Raw genomic sequence first — 14,427 nt, 5'->3', positions numbered from 1 at the left:
AGGACAAATATCAATAAATCTTAGCAAGTGCGTCAAGTTTACAGCTTGTCAAAACCACGCTACGTGTGCATTCATAAATATTCAAACAAGGTCCTTAGATCCGTATAGTAGGCGCGACGCTTTAGTAAATACTACTGATATTTGAAAATTAAAATCTTCTGGAAAACTAGACTGCAATTGCCAGAATCATGTTTAAGAAATATGTAGTCGCATGTTTGTTAAAATTATGCCATTAGAGTAGGGGTAAAAAGGAATTATGGAGAGGACTTGTATAGGCAGTGCCTGCTGTCCGATCCTGTTAGAGAGAACTTGTATAGGCAGTACATGCTGTCCGATCCTGTTAGAGAGGTTTTGTATAGGCAGTGCCTGCTGTCCGATTCTGTTAGAGAGAACTTGTACAGGCAGTGCCTGATGTCCGATCCTGTTAGAGAGGACTTGTACAGGCAGTGCCTGCTGTCCGATCCTGTTAGAGAGGACTTGTATAGGCAGTGCCTGCTGTCCGATCCTGTTAGAGAGGACTTGTATAGGCAGTGCCTGCTGTCCGATCCTGTTAGAGAGGACTTGTATAGGCAGTGCCTGCTGTCCGATCCTGTTATGAATTATCACAATAAAATACTGTTTAGATTAAATAGGAATATATAGAAACATTTGATAATGTTCAGAAGAACAAGATTACAGTTTGAGAGGGGAGCTAAAAACATCCCAATGTTCTTTAGATTCTGGAAGGTTTGTTCAAGCCGTAGACCCTGAGGCTAGGAAGGGTATGGGACGTGAAATATGTATCTAAAAATTAATGGTATGAAAAATAAAGGCTATAGTTATCTTTTCTTAATAGAATGGTCCAGTGACTGTTATTGATATTGTATGATACCGCAGGTGATTGAAAAACACCCAAAAAGATGTGTGTGTGTGTTGAAATTTATCGGTTTTTATACCTTTGAAAACATTGAATGGAATGAAAATAATTTTTGGTTGAATCGAAGGGAAGCATATCTACTTACACAGGATATGAAAATGGACCGAGTGAAAATAAGGAAGTGTATTTTAAGGTTTACAGTGCATGAGTGTTTTAATACTTAATCAAACTGACATCACGAGCAGTTTGATGGAAATCTCCCCGATCAGAGTAAGGTGTAAATAAAGTGAAATAATTCTAAAATGAAAGAAGAAAAAAAAATGATTGAGAAGTAAGATAACAGACACTGTTTCCTTTAACTAATATAAATTTTCTACTGTTTTAGAATTCCTGTCGATGACCTTGTGAATATTGTCGTTACCCAGGGAAGGCGCTTGTGTGATGTCCTAATACATTTCTGTTTTGTGCAAGAAGTAACAGGTGAGCATTATGGCTTATAATTATGTGGTATATAAATACATCAGAATGGATTACATGTGATTATGTGGTATATAAATACATTAGAATAAGGTACATGCAATTGTGTGGTATATAAATACATCAGAATGGATTACATACAATTGTGTGGTATATAAATACATCAGAATGGATTACATACAATTGTGTGGTATATAAATACATCAGAATGGATTACATACAATTGTGTGGTATATAAATACATCAGAATGGATTACATACAATTGTGTGGTATATAAATACATCAGAATGGATTACATGTGATTGTGTGGTATATAAATACATTAGAATGGGGTACATGTGATTATGTGGTATATAAATACATTAGAATAAGGTACATGTGATTATGTGGTATATAAATACATTAGAATAAGGTACATGTAATTATGTGGTATATAAATACATTAGAATGGGGTACATGTGATTATGTGGTATATAAATATATTAGAATGGATTACATACAATTGTGTGGTATATAAATACATCAGAATGGATTACATACAATTATGTGGTATATAAATACATTAGAATGGATTACATGTGATTATGTGGTATATAAATACATTAGAATAAGGTACATGTAATTATGTGGTATATAAATATATTAGAATAAGGTACATGTGATTATGGGGTATATATGCATTGCAATGGGGTACTTGAAATAATATGGCTACCGTATATAAATACATTAAAATAAAGTTTGCAATTTGAAAATTTGATGAAAATTTAAGCCGATACGTAAACGCAAGATGAATATAAGGACATTTAAGATCGGAACCGCATCCCTGCCGTTCGCTTATTTGATAAAGTTGGAACAAATTTTTTGGATTTTTGAAATGCATGTATGGAATTCCTAAACATGCCTGATAAATAGCACAATAATATATTGGCCCGGGATGTTAAGAGAGACAGAATGAAAATTCCGAGTTTGTTTACGTAGATGTAACTTTACGAACAACTGCCTCGTCAATCATATTGATAGCTGCTTCTTATCGCTGGCTTTCAAAATCATTCATTTAACTGCCTGAGAACAACAGGATGTTTGCAGTTCATCAGCATGTGGGTTCACGGAAAATTATGCCTCAGATTTATTTTTTTGTCTCTTCGTCAATGTCAAAACAACTGGCTTAAATGTCTAAATCTTCCATAAATCACGGGGAATGCATGTCAAACTACTATCGTCGTGTGGTAAACGTCTAGCTTTTCACTCTGACAATATGTTATGTTTCATTGTCTAATAAGACAAAAAATTCATTACGGTTTATTGCGGTGATTTTTGTATGGTTGCTTGTTATTTTTACGTAACATCAAGAATTCTTAATGGTAGATGTAGTGTTTAATACAAGTAACATTGTATGTGAAGTGCTATCAAGCACAATGAAAAAAAAATGGATAATTATCAATTGAAAATATTCCTATTAAACGATAACAGTGTTCCACTTGGGGGTGTTACATTTGACGAGTGTTGTTATTGATTCCTTCGTCTATCATAGTAACGGAGACGCACAGAGCACCCGCCGTGGTTAGTTTGACAAGGAATTAAGCGTCATCTCAAAGTCCCTTTTATTGAAGGTGTAGGATGGTCCCTGATATTTTACTTACTAGAATTTCAGTATTTAAAATCATGATCGCATTCGTCATGTGTATGATATTTATTTTCTTCATGTTTCGTTGTCCACATTCGAATTAAGAAAATTCTAAAGGGGGGAGGGGGTATCCAGAAAATGTTCACGGATCAAGGTGTTTCAGCGGTGTCTGTTTTATTATTCATTGCATATGGCTAATCATTGATACCAGACATTAGAATTTGGTTGAGAAGTATTCGTATCGTACGGCATTTGACTTACTTACAACAGTTAATTGAAATTTTTGGAAATCCTGATTTCCCTTTAATGATATCACCAATAGTTAAATAAGTAATTATTTATCATAGTGACATGTGCACAATTACAAGCTCACACACAAATGTATTATATCTATACCTATAATTTGCACCCAGCCCATAGGACCTTTAAGTCACTAGATCAAATTATTGACAAAAAAGCCCCGTTATTTCGAGCTTCAGAACTGTAGCTCTCTGAGAAAATATTGGGACAGATCAGATCTGGAAGATCAAAGAGGGGCATATTGCTTTGCATCTGTCGGTCGGTCGGTATGTCGGTCGGTCGGTCGGTAGACCACATGTTGTCCGCTCAATATCTTGAGAACCACTCACTTGATCATAATGATATTTCATTATGGGTTGTTTATGAGTAGAAGAGGACCACGATTGTTTTTCAGGTCAAAAGGTCAAGGGTCAATCTACTCTGGATATAGGAAGACATTGTCCACTCAATATCTTGTGAAACCTTTGCTTAACAGGCACCAAACTTGATACATCCCAAGGAGTAGATAACCCCTATTGATTTTGAGGTCACATGGTCAAAGATCAAGGGTCAAACTGGATATAGGAATATACTGACCACTCAATGTCTAGAGAACGCTTTGCTTGACAGACATCAAACTTGGTACACTGGTACATTTTCAGGAGAGTATAACTCCTCTTGATTTTGAGGTCACATGATCAAAGGTCAAGGGTTAAACGGGACATAGTAATATCTTGTCTTCTATATTTTAAGAATTATTTGCTAGATTGACACCAAATGTGGTACACTGGTACAGCATAAGGAGTAGCTGACCCCTATTGAGTTTTAGAACACATGGTCAATCCACTTCGGACATAGAAAGATATTGTTTGCTCAATATTTTGAATTGGTGATGCTACTATCAATCAAATGATGCATGTGTATAACCCTTTTCATTTTTGCACCATGGAGGGCATATATGCTTTACAAACATCTCTTGTTTCTCAGAGAGCTACAGTTCTGCAGCTACGTTATTTCTTGCTATCAATAATTTGAATTTATTAATATAGAAATGTACGAAAGCATTCTACATCCATATAGATCTATGCTAAACTGTTCATTGTGCCGATGACGCTGGGACACAAAGAACAAACTGGGAATTCAATTATTTTAGTCAAATAACACAGAATTACACATCGATATGATATCAACATACAAATGCACCCCCCCCCCCGGTAAGATGATATAAAGGCTTAGGACAATTGGAGGAAACGTCTCTATCGGCCAACACAAATATAATTTTTGAACAATGATAAATCCTGTATTTTATGCTAAACCGGATAACATTGAGGAAATAATACTCAGCGTAACAGGAGGGAATCTGCCTTTGAAGAGAAAGCGGAGGCATGTGTATGTTTGATTTATCTCTTATTTTGAATTTACTGGGTATGTGTCAAAATGCGAAAAATGAAAGACGTACATATGTACTGAGAAGTACCACTTTAACAAGCTGAAAACGAGGCATGTTAATTACACAACATGCATATTGTACATACATTCACTCAAAATGTTCCTTGTTCTTGTAAAAACTGACCAAAATAAATTGCTTGAATTAGTTGCTGGGTTGTGTTCAGTGTATCAATTTCTTGTGACGAGTTTTAGATATGTCAGCTATTATTATTTTTTTTTTTTGCCACGAAAGCTTTTCTGGATGGTAACATATTCTTCCACATACATGTTAGATTTGGCAAGTGAAATTATATGTACTTTAAAATGTGTCTATATCACACTGTTAAAATGAAATATTGCAGACCTTTCCTCAACGTGTACATTACCCTCACCGTGCACTTGTCGCTAGTAAGCAGGCAAGTAGGCATGGGCAATGTTTAATCTAATATTTAGGATTTAAGATTCAGCTGGCATGCAGTTTTATAATAGAATACAGTCGATGCAATATAGTCACAACGGAGGGTGTGGAACTGTTCCAGTCGTTGCAAATATGGAACGCCATATTAACGTAAGCTCATATAATTGAAGATATTTTTAATTATTCGAAGATATGATCAATTCAGTTTATGTTTCCTCATGCTGCACAAGCTCACCACAGCTCCGTTTATGCTGAGTTTAGATCAATAACATCAACACCACTGTAGAGATGAAATATGTCATTTATTCAAATGACGCAAATAAGGAAAAATATATACATAATATAATACGGGGATCAGACCAAAAACTATTCACACAATACATAATGACATATCAATCTGCTGATCCCCTAAATTTACGGAAGAACAATATATGCAAAAATTATAAAATTGATTAGGTCTACAGCAAAAAGATGGCACATCAAAAATACAAAGCTCATAACATATCTTAAAACATATCAATGCAAGTAAGGTAGGAAAAGATGGGGTGGTGGTGGGTGTGCCAAATTTTTTGATGCTATCAATAGCTTCGATGAAGCGAGAATGACCCAAGGCTGACTGGTCAGTTACCGACAGCATCAGAACACGTGACAACGATAATAAATTTTGATTTGCTGTTATCAGACAAGGGGGTAAGATTTGGCCATGGAAAATTTCGGAATTGCGTAACAAGTCTGCCGCAACTGCAGAACTGTGAAAAATTACATAATATGGCACCTGACACCTGCAAGGCCTGGGGGAAGACCAGTAACATTACATATAAAGAAAAATCAAAGCCACAGAGTTACAAACAATACAAAAAGTATATTAACTTACTAACATTTACATGTAAAAAACAGCATTCAACACATAAATGCAATTATTTACATAATTGTTGTTTAAAGATCTCTTCAAATAATTTGAAATGATATCTTCTATTCTGAATTATTGCCCGCATTAACTGAATTGTTGATATCTTTATTTTTTCTGCTGAATTGATTGAATTAATGCGCCCATCAATTCAATTAACGCTCGCAATACTTGACTTATTGCTCTCTTCAATAGAATTAATGGTATCATTAATTCAATTGATGCGCGCAAAATTTCTTTTACAGAGAGCAACTATATGATTTGAGGTATCTTCAACATCTAATCAATTATACCGAGCTCAAAATGCAATTTGCGAGCAATAATTCCACTACATTGAATTGAATTGATGAGAGCAATAATTGAATTAATGCACACATCAACTGAATTATTGCTCTCATCAATTGAATTGATACGCGTTGATTCAATCATTACACGCACTAATTGAATTGATGCTCTCATCAATTGAATTGATGAGAGCAATATTTGATTTGATACACGCATCAATTCAATTATTGCGCACAATAATTGAATTGATATCTTCAAAAGATTTAAAATATCTTCAGTTATTTGAGTTTTTGTTAATTTGGAGCTCTATATGCAACTCAATCACAACCGAGGGTGTGACCGGGTGTGACCGGTTACGGTAGCTTTATGGTAGAGCGTTCGCTTCGTAACCGGGATGTCGTGGGTTCGAGCCCCGCTCATGTCATGACCGCGTCAAACCTAAAACGTAAAGATAGGTACTGATTGCTCCTCGCAAAACGCGCGTTCGGCATTTAAAAGTGAGAATCAACCTTATAAACGGAGGTCCCTTGTCGCGGCAGGCGTTGGCACCTTAAAGAATCCCCACTGCTACGGCCCTGAGCGCTGAATATAGGTCTAAATGTGTGGTACATCACCTACAGCTGGTGACGTCTCAATATGAGTGAACATTTTTCGACCGGACGTAAAACAAACAAACGAGGGTGTGGAACGCAACAGTAGGGAAACTTTAGTCCATACAACAATCACAACCAAGGGCGTTGAATGGAACAGTGGAAAAAATACAGTGACCAAAGAGGGTGTGGAATAGATCAGTGGGGAAAAATTCAGGCGATATAACATTGTCTCAGCTTTGCGTGTGGAACGGATCAGTGGGGGAAATTCAGGCGATATAACAGTCACAACAGCGGGTGTGAAATTGAACTGTGGGATAAAACAAATTGTTAATCATTCTCATCCAATATGTTGTGTAGTCGTTTGAACTCAATTTGTTTAAGTTTATGTCTGCACACAGACGGCTAGTAAGTCAGTGGTTAAACGTATTCTATAGATTATCCATATGTAAGTTCCAAAGAGCAGAGCAGAATTTGGGTCGTACATTACAATTTGATTTATCACGGTCGTCAAGGAGACATTTTACACTCCATACTGCAAATGTAAAAGTGTATACACACGGATTTCATACAAAGAACCTCCATTTATCTAAATCCATGTGTCTTGTACCTCATTATAAACATAACCTACATAGGAATTGTGAACTTTTGCTTATGAGTCGATTGCTTCGTTTGCTTAAATGAAAGGTGAAGATAACGAACAGTGATCAATCTCCTAACTCCTACAAGCAATACAAAATAAAGAGTTGGACAAAAACTTGCACGTTGATTGTTACGTCCCATAAGAGAATTGTTCATAAGAGAATTGTTCACGCTTAGGTTTGACGCGGCGTTTGGGTTGATTGTATATTGTTTAACGTCCCTCTCTAGAATTTATCACTCATATGTCATTGCCGGTGAAAGGCTGCAAATTTATTTTGCTATTCCTAGCGCTTTTGGCCATTGAGCAGAGAGGGATCTTTATCGTGCCACACCTGCTGTGACACGGGCCTCGTTTTTTGCTGTCTCATCCGAAGGACCACCCCTATTTAGTCGCCTCTTACGACAACCAAGACTCAGGGTCGTAGCTAGGACCATTTCAATGTGTAGGCCCGAAAGATGAAGGTTTCACTGAGGCGAAGCCCGGGGGGGGGGGGTAGGTGCGGGAGGGGATCGCCCCGAGAATTTTTTTAAATATTAGGACTCATTTGCACTAGTCTGAGCATCAAAATCATTGTAATGGACATTAAATATTGCAATTTTTCAAAGGTTTTTAAACCGAGTCGAGTGAGTCATTGTGATCACCATAATTTTATAGAAAAAATATAACCATTATTTACATCATGTAGAATAAATTATAAAAAGAAAGGGCCTGACGGAATAATAATTTCAAAAACTAGAAATATATATGAACATATCATTTTTTGCAAACATCTATGAAAAAAATGTGTTTTGGGAATGAGAAAAAAATGCGTAGGCATGTGCCTACTCGAGCCTAACGAAGCTACGCTCATGCAAGTGGTAGTGAGGACCTATTCGAACCCGGATCCTCACGGAGACGGCGTTTGGGAACCGATCGCCCTAAACACTAAGATACCGCAATATGTCGATCTCTTCACAGGAAGGAATATTATTTTTATTCTATATCCTTTCAAACATAAATATGGAAAAAATTAGAACTTTGATTCACTTTTCATTTTGTTTTAAACCGTTCTAATCTGAAAACTGAAGAATACAATTTAGTAAATAGGAAGCAGTTGTCAACGAAGAAACAATTATCTGTTCTATCGGGGCAATTACATCTAAATTCAATCATTTCCCCATTTATGTCTGTCTTGCATCTACAGCAATCCATAATGCTAGAGTAATCTTCATGCAGAGATATGATATTCAGTCAGTGACTATTACGTCAGTAAGTCTTCCCAATACCATAGGTTTGTCATTTTTTTGCCACCAATCGATTGGACGCACACGACGTTGCAGTGAGATCTACGATATTTCATTTTCAGGAAATATTTACGGCGTATGGATATCTATAGATCGGAATGGTCAGGTCATAGAAAATAGGCTGACAATGGATTCTTTACTAGAGTTTGAAGTCTCCATGGTGTTGCTTTACCAGATTTTAATTGGATTTGGTTAGATACCAGTAACCATGTTGAAGTACGGAGATATTTTAGATGCTCATGATTTTTCGTACTTTCTGTAAAATTTTCAAATATAATGATGTTTAGAAATTTTCATAAGGTTTTGATGTTATATTTCATCGTTATCTAAACTGAATAAATTTAATGGAAAAAAATAACAATTGACATTTACTCTTTGTATTTAACCAAAACGAGTGTCATTACTTGTAATTATTGTGGTTTTTCATTGCGGTTCAATACTTTTTAAGTGAATTATGAATGGCTGTGGAAATGCATGTATACCGAAAAGCTATAAAATATCTCAAAATCTTGAATAGAATGACAATATTTCGGTTTTGGATATACATGTACGACAATCTATGTTATATTAAGCCTCCTCAGTTCAGTCATTCCCCTTTAGAGCGGTCGCTGTGAGTGCTACATTAATGAACCCGCTTTATATCCACTGACTCAGATATATACAGGTTTACCTGGAGGTTTCGGCAACCTTTGTGATTTTTGCATTTAATTTGTTGATACAGGATATGTAAGGACGGCTCCACAGGGAAAGTTTGCAGATGAGCCGTCAGTTGGCAGAACAAGGAACATGGTTCATGGAATGATGGTCGGATTCCTGCTGTTTTTGAACAGTCAGATTGGTGGCGCTTTTTTTATGAATGCTGGAAATAGAGTAGGAGGTTTGTATATTTCTACTTATTATGGTTATGGTCAGTATGGTATCATAAATGTTTAACCTCAAAGACAATGGACAGTGGGCCATATTAGCATATTGTAAATGTTTTATAAATTCGAAAATCACAATATGATAATACATGTATTAATGAAGACATTGATTGGGGGTTTTAATTATGAATACATGTTTCATCACCTTAAGAATATTGTAACGAATATATTCAGTTCTTTTAATCCACACCTTGTATTTGACATCATAAATTATTTGTTGTTGGTTTTTTTTTTTTTTTTTGGTCTTTTTATTGACTGATCCTTAAATAAAGTATTTAAATATTTGACGACATGTGTTTAATCAAACATTAAAAAACTTACAAAAGCGAACTACAAGAAGTTTGGATAAAATGAAAATGAAACTTTAGAAGCAGAACCATAAATCAAAGAATTCATTTAGGAAATAATCTATTTTCAATCATTTATAATTATTTTTGCATATATCATCGTTGAACAACAATTCTATAAGAATGTAATTAACTACTATATAAGCGTTAGTACACGTAGATTTAAAAAAGCTTGTATTTTATCTATCTATTTTTGCATTTTGTTCATTTCCATGTAACTTTTCTTGGTCCTGAAAATTCGACAATATTTTTGTCGGTGTTAATGGGTCATTTTAATGCTTTCTGCATAAATAATGAATAAATAATTTTATTTGTACGTCATCGTTATATCAAAAAAAGAAATTCACTGTAGACATCATAAGATTGTAAAAATCAAATCTGGAACTGAAACTGACCACGTTTTCTTTCATTTTTTCCTTAGTATCATCTATATACCTGTTGGCTGTTTCAGATAGTAGCTGAATATGATACAGAAAGAAATTGAAATGTAATGATCTGAGAATTTTTCGATCTGAAATGTTTTCTATCATAAAACCACATATGTAACTTTGCATGAAAAAAGTATCTTACCTTGTTATGGCGTAATATTGAAATAATTTTCCACAATGCAATACACAACACATAAGCCTATGATTTGATATTCATTTTTCTGTGACTTCTTTTTGTTTACCACATACATGTACATGTACACCACAATTATTTTTTTTAGGAGTATTACGACAGTAGAGATGTACTTTTCTTTGATTCCGCAAATATTATTTTTCTGAATATTATGTACGTGTTGTCATACTAGTATTAATGATAATAATGGGGTAAACAGATCTAATAATTTTTGTACCAGAAATTTAAAACAAAATGGACAAAAAACACTGATATATTCTACATTCAGCATTTTTAAAATTACTACAATAAAGAATCTATACAACTTTACTTTTGCAATATTCGAAATGTCTAAAAACTGATAGCTCATTAATTCTGCCGAGTCCGTTATATCTACTGCCCGGCTCATCGTCTGATTATAGGATTATTGTCCAAAGTCAGGATTCTGAAACTCGATCCAGGGGTACAGAGGTTAGTTAGTTACTTTATTGAGGGATCGCGGTGTTTGTCTGTCATGTCACGATTTGTCTGGGTCATACTTTGTATTTTAGAATGCTAAGGGACCACGTGCTACATTTTTACTCTTTGTTATATTTCACTCTGGGACAGGAGACAATAGGGAACCCTGCATTATGTAGACACAGCGGTGTAGTAAATGTGAACGTCAGGTATTTTGTTTCCTCAGAATTATTATATCTAAGCAACTGAAACTTATTGTATTCACCAAAAAAAAAAAATCCATATAAAAAAAATATCACAAAGCCGATTAAGTATATTCGACCTCTCTCTCTCTCTCTCTCTCTCTCTCTCTCTCTCTCTCTCCATTTAAGGAATGAAAGTGGGTTTTCCTCATTTTATACGATTTAAAGTAAGTTGGAACAGTTTACGTATTATAACCGCGAAACGGTTTATAAAATAGCGTAAACTTTTCCAACTTACTTTTTATGAGTTTGAGTTTTGTCTCGGTTCGTTATGTTTTGATGGAGTTGTGCCCCTATAACGTAGAAATATTAATGTTAGGACCAGTGTTCCGGACTTTTTTTTCCTAAACGCCTTGATATATTGCATTGATTTTTGTAGGCTGGTGTATAATAATCAGTTACAGATCGAGTTTGAGTATTGTTCCGGTTCGTTTATTTTTGATGGAGTTGTGCCCCTTTAACGTAGACAAATTACTGTTATCACCAGATTTATTTCATTGCTGTTGAAACTTATAAAGGATTGTTGTTGAGTTCTTCATTGTACTAAATGCGTGTAACATACAATCTGAATACCACATTCAATGCTATACTTCGATGGATTTCCTAAATTTGACTTTACTGCAGGCGGGGGCATTCGTGTCGTGCCGACACATCTAGTTTTGAAAGAGAAAATGAGCGTATATATAGCAAATCATTTTATTTCTATAATTATGTTTCCCCTTCCTAAAAGGGGGATATACTGGTATTGTTTTAGTGTGAATACTTCCGCTTCTCTTACAAAGTTTTTCCGGGCCATAACTTTTTTGTCTCTTGACAAAGGCCTTTGATATTTGATATGTGGGTATACCATGATAAATAAGACAGTGTGTCGCGTGCCATATTGATGACTTTGACCTTTTATGTAAAGGTCAAATAATAGAATTTTTTAGGTCTTTTTTTTTGTCTGGACGTTTTTGTCTTTTGACATAGGCATTTGATATTTAGTATGTGGGTATATATTATACCATGATAAGAGAGTGTGTTGTGTGCCATTTTTGATTGCCTTTGACTTTGACCTTTTATGTAAAGGTCAAATAATAGAATTATTGGGGTATTTGTTTTTTGTCCTGACCAAATGTTTTATGACACAGGCGACCTTTAATATTTGGTATGTTGGTAAGTTTAATTTACTATCATATGTTCACAACACTGTTCCTTGGTTGAAGCAGTCATATACATTTAGGTGACTGTTATGTACCGTAACTATTAAGTTTCCACTTTATAGATGATCCCTATAGAATGTTTAAAAACTATGGAAGGGGAGACATCAGTTTCAGTGGGCTACAGCAATTCCTTCTCATGTAGAAGCTTTTGAATAAACTTTGCTTCATAAGAATATAAAAACAGGTCAGGTAACAAAGGAGCACAATTCGTGCCCATGAGAATTCCAACAGATATGTAGCAATTTTACGTTTAAGATTTACTATTGACGAGCCAAGTTATATTGTACATCGCGGTGTATACAAATGTATCAATTACAATATATTTTGTTGAGATTTGATAAGAAATGTGTCAGCTTTATAAAAAATATTTTGTAAAATCTATATAGATAATTCTTACATAGGGCACATTCTTATAACGAGAGTTTAATTTCACACTTTACCAACTGGGGTATAATATCCGATACTAGTATTTGAAACTATGTGGAGAGAAAAAAGACAGGATAGATTTCTTTTATACCATGCACAGTAAGATGTTTTGTTCCTGAAAACAAAATGTTAAAGTTTAAAAACAAAATGAATTTGAGAAATTTTTTTATACGTATCTGTTTTGTACTACAAGTACCTTAAATCAGACAGAAAACCTTTGCCAGAATTCCAAGATACAATAATTTTTAGAAGTGGATTTTAGCTGCACGATAACTTCCACTGAACCGTACTATAACTTCCATACTATAAACATAGAAAAGCAACAATTTTGTAGCACCTACTCAATGATGAAAACATAAGAAATGTTTTGTGAATTTGTGGCGAGAAAAGTAGGGTGACGGTCCTTCCTCTAAATCCGCCACTGCAATTGACACACATTCATGTAGCAATATTCCATTATCACCTGCATATGGTGATTATATTTCTCAACTGATCCGATAAGCAAGAGCTTGTTCTGCTTATGGTCACTTTTTGAATCGAAGCAGGCTACTCACAAACAAGTTGATGATGCAGGGGTTCCAACAGTCTCGTTTAAAGTCAGCACTTCGCAAATTCTATGGTCGTTGTAACGATCTAGTTTGCCAAAACAACCTATCATTGGATCAAATGCTGTCTGGTGTGTTTCATACCGATTGTTAGGCTGTTCTTGGCACACTGACTTTGACTACGGATAACTCCGTTTACCTTATCAAGATATAGGGCTCACGGCGGGTGTGACCGGTCGACAGGGAATATGCGAACTCCTCCTAGGCACCTAATCCCATCTCTGGTATATCCAGGGGTCCGTGTTTGCCCAGCTCTCTGTTTTGAGTTGCTTGTCGGAGTTGTGAGATTGATCACCGTTATCTTCACCTTACACATCAATATAAACGCTGAAAAAGAAAAACCTCACTACCGAACATATCTTAAGTAGTTAACCGACGTAAAAAAGCTGAAATATTTCCAGAACGGCGTAAAACACAAATAATCAATCAATCAATTACGAAACGCACGTGTTCTATGTAGCTAAAGTCTGCAAGATACCCGTGCCTGGGCAATCCCTCATCCGCCTTTTTTTCATTACCCAGTAACATGCATATTTGAGAAAACGTAATGTCATACAAATCATTATGAAACTATAAAAGGTCAATGCCATCGATCTCCATGTCGAATGCAGCGATTTTAGTACCTTACTTTAAACGTTTCACAGCCCCAGTCTTATGACGTCACATCGCGCGCAATTTTCAAATGATATATTTATAAAGATTCATGACACAAGACATTTACAGATACTGTGTTTTGTTTGTATATAATTTATTGTACAGGGAGGTGTCACTCGACTGCCACGCCTCTCCGTACATTAATTTTTTTAATTTTTTTTTATACATACATTGTACA

The 14,427-nt window shown here is 35.2% G+C and overlaps 1 protein-coding gene across 4 annotated transcripts in view; it reads left to right on the top strand.

Annotated features, from left to right (window-relative positions):
- LOC125668373 (uncharacterized) overlaps positions 1-14,427 on the top strand; it is a 47,632-nt gene that overhangs the window by 13,966 nt on the left and 19,239 nt on the right. For 3 of the 4 annotated variants that reach the window (XM_048902487.2, XM_048902488.2, XM_048902489.2), the window contains 2 exons: positions 1,242-1,336; positions 9,513-9,668. In XM_048902487.2, coding sequence (XP_048758444.2) covers positions 1,242-1,336; positions 9,513-9,668 — 251 coding nt within the window. Of the gene's footprint in view, positions 1-1,241; positions 1,337-9,512; positions 9,669-10,482; positions 10,549-14,427 lie in introns of those variants that run through there. The other variant, XM_048902491.2, reaches the window with a different exon arrangement.

The sequence above is a fragment of the Ostrea edulis genome, chromosome 4, assembly GCF_947568905.1.
Source record: "Ostrea edulis chromosome 4, xbOstEdul1.1, whole genome shotgun sequence".
Taxonomy (NCBI): Eukaryota; Metazoa; Mollusca; class Bivalvia; order Ostreida; family Ostreidae; genus Ostrea; species Ostrea edulis.
This window is presented reverse-complemented; position numbering and strand designations above follow the sequence as displayed.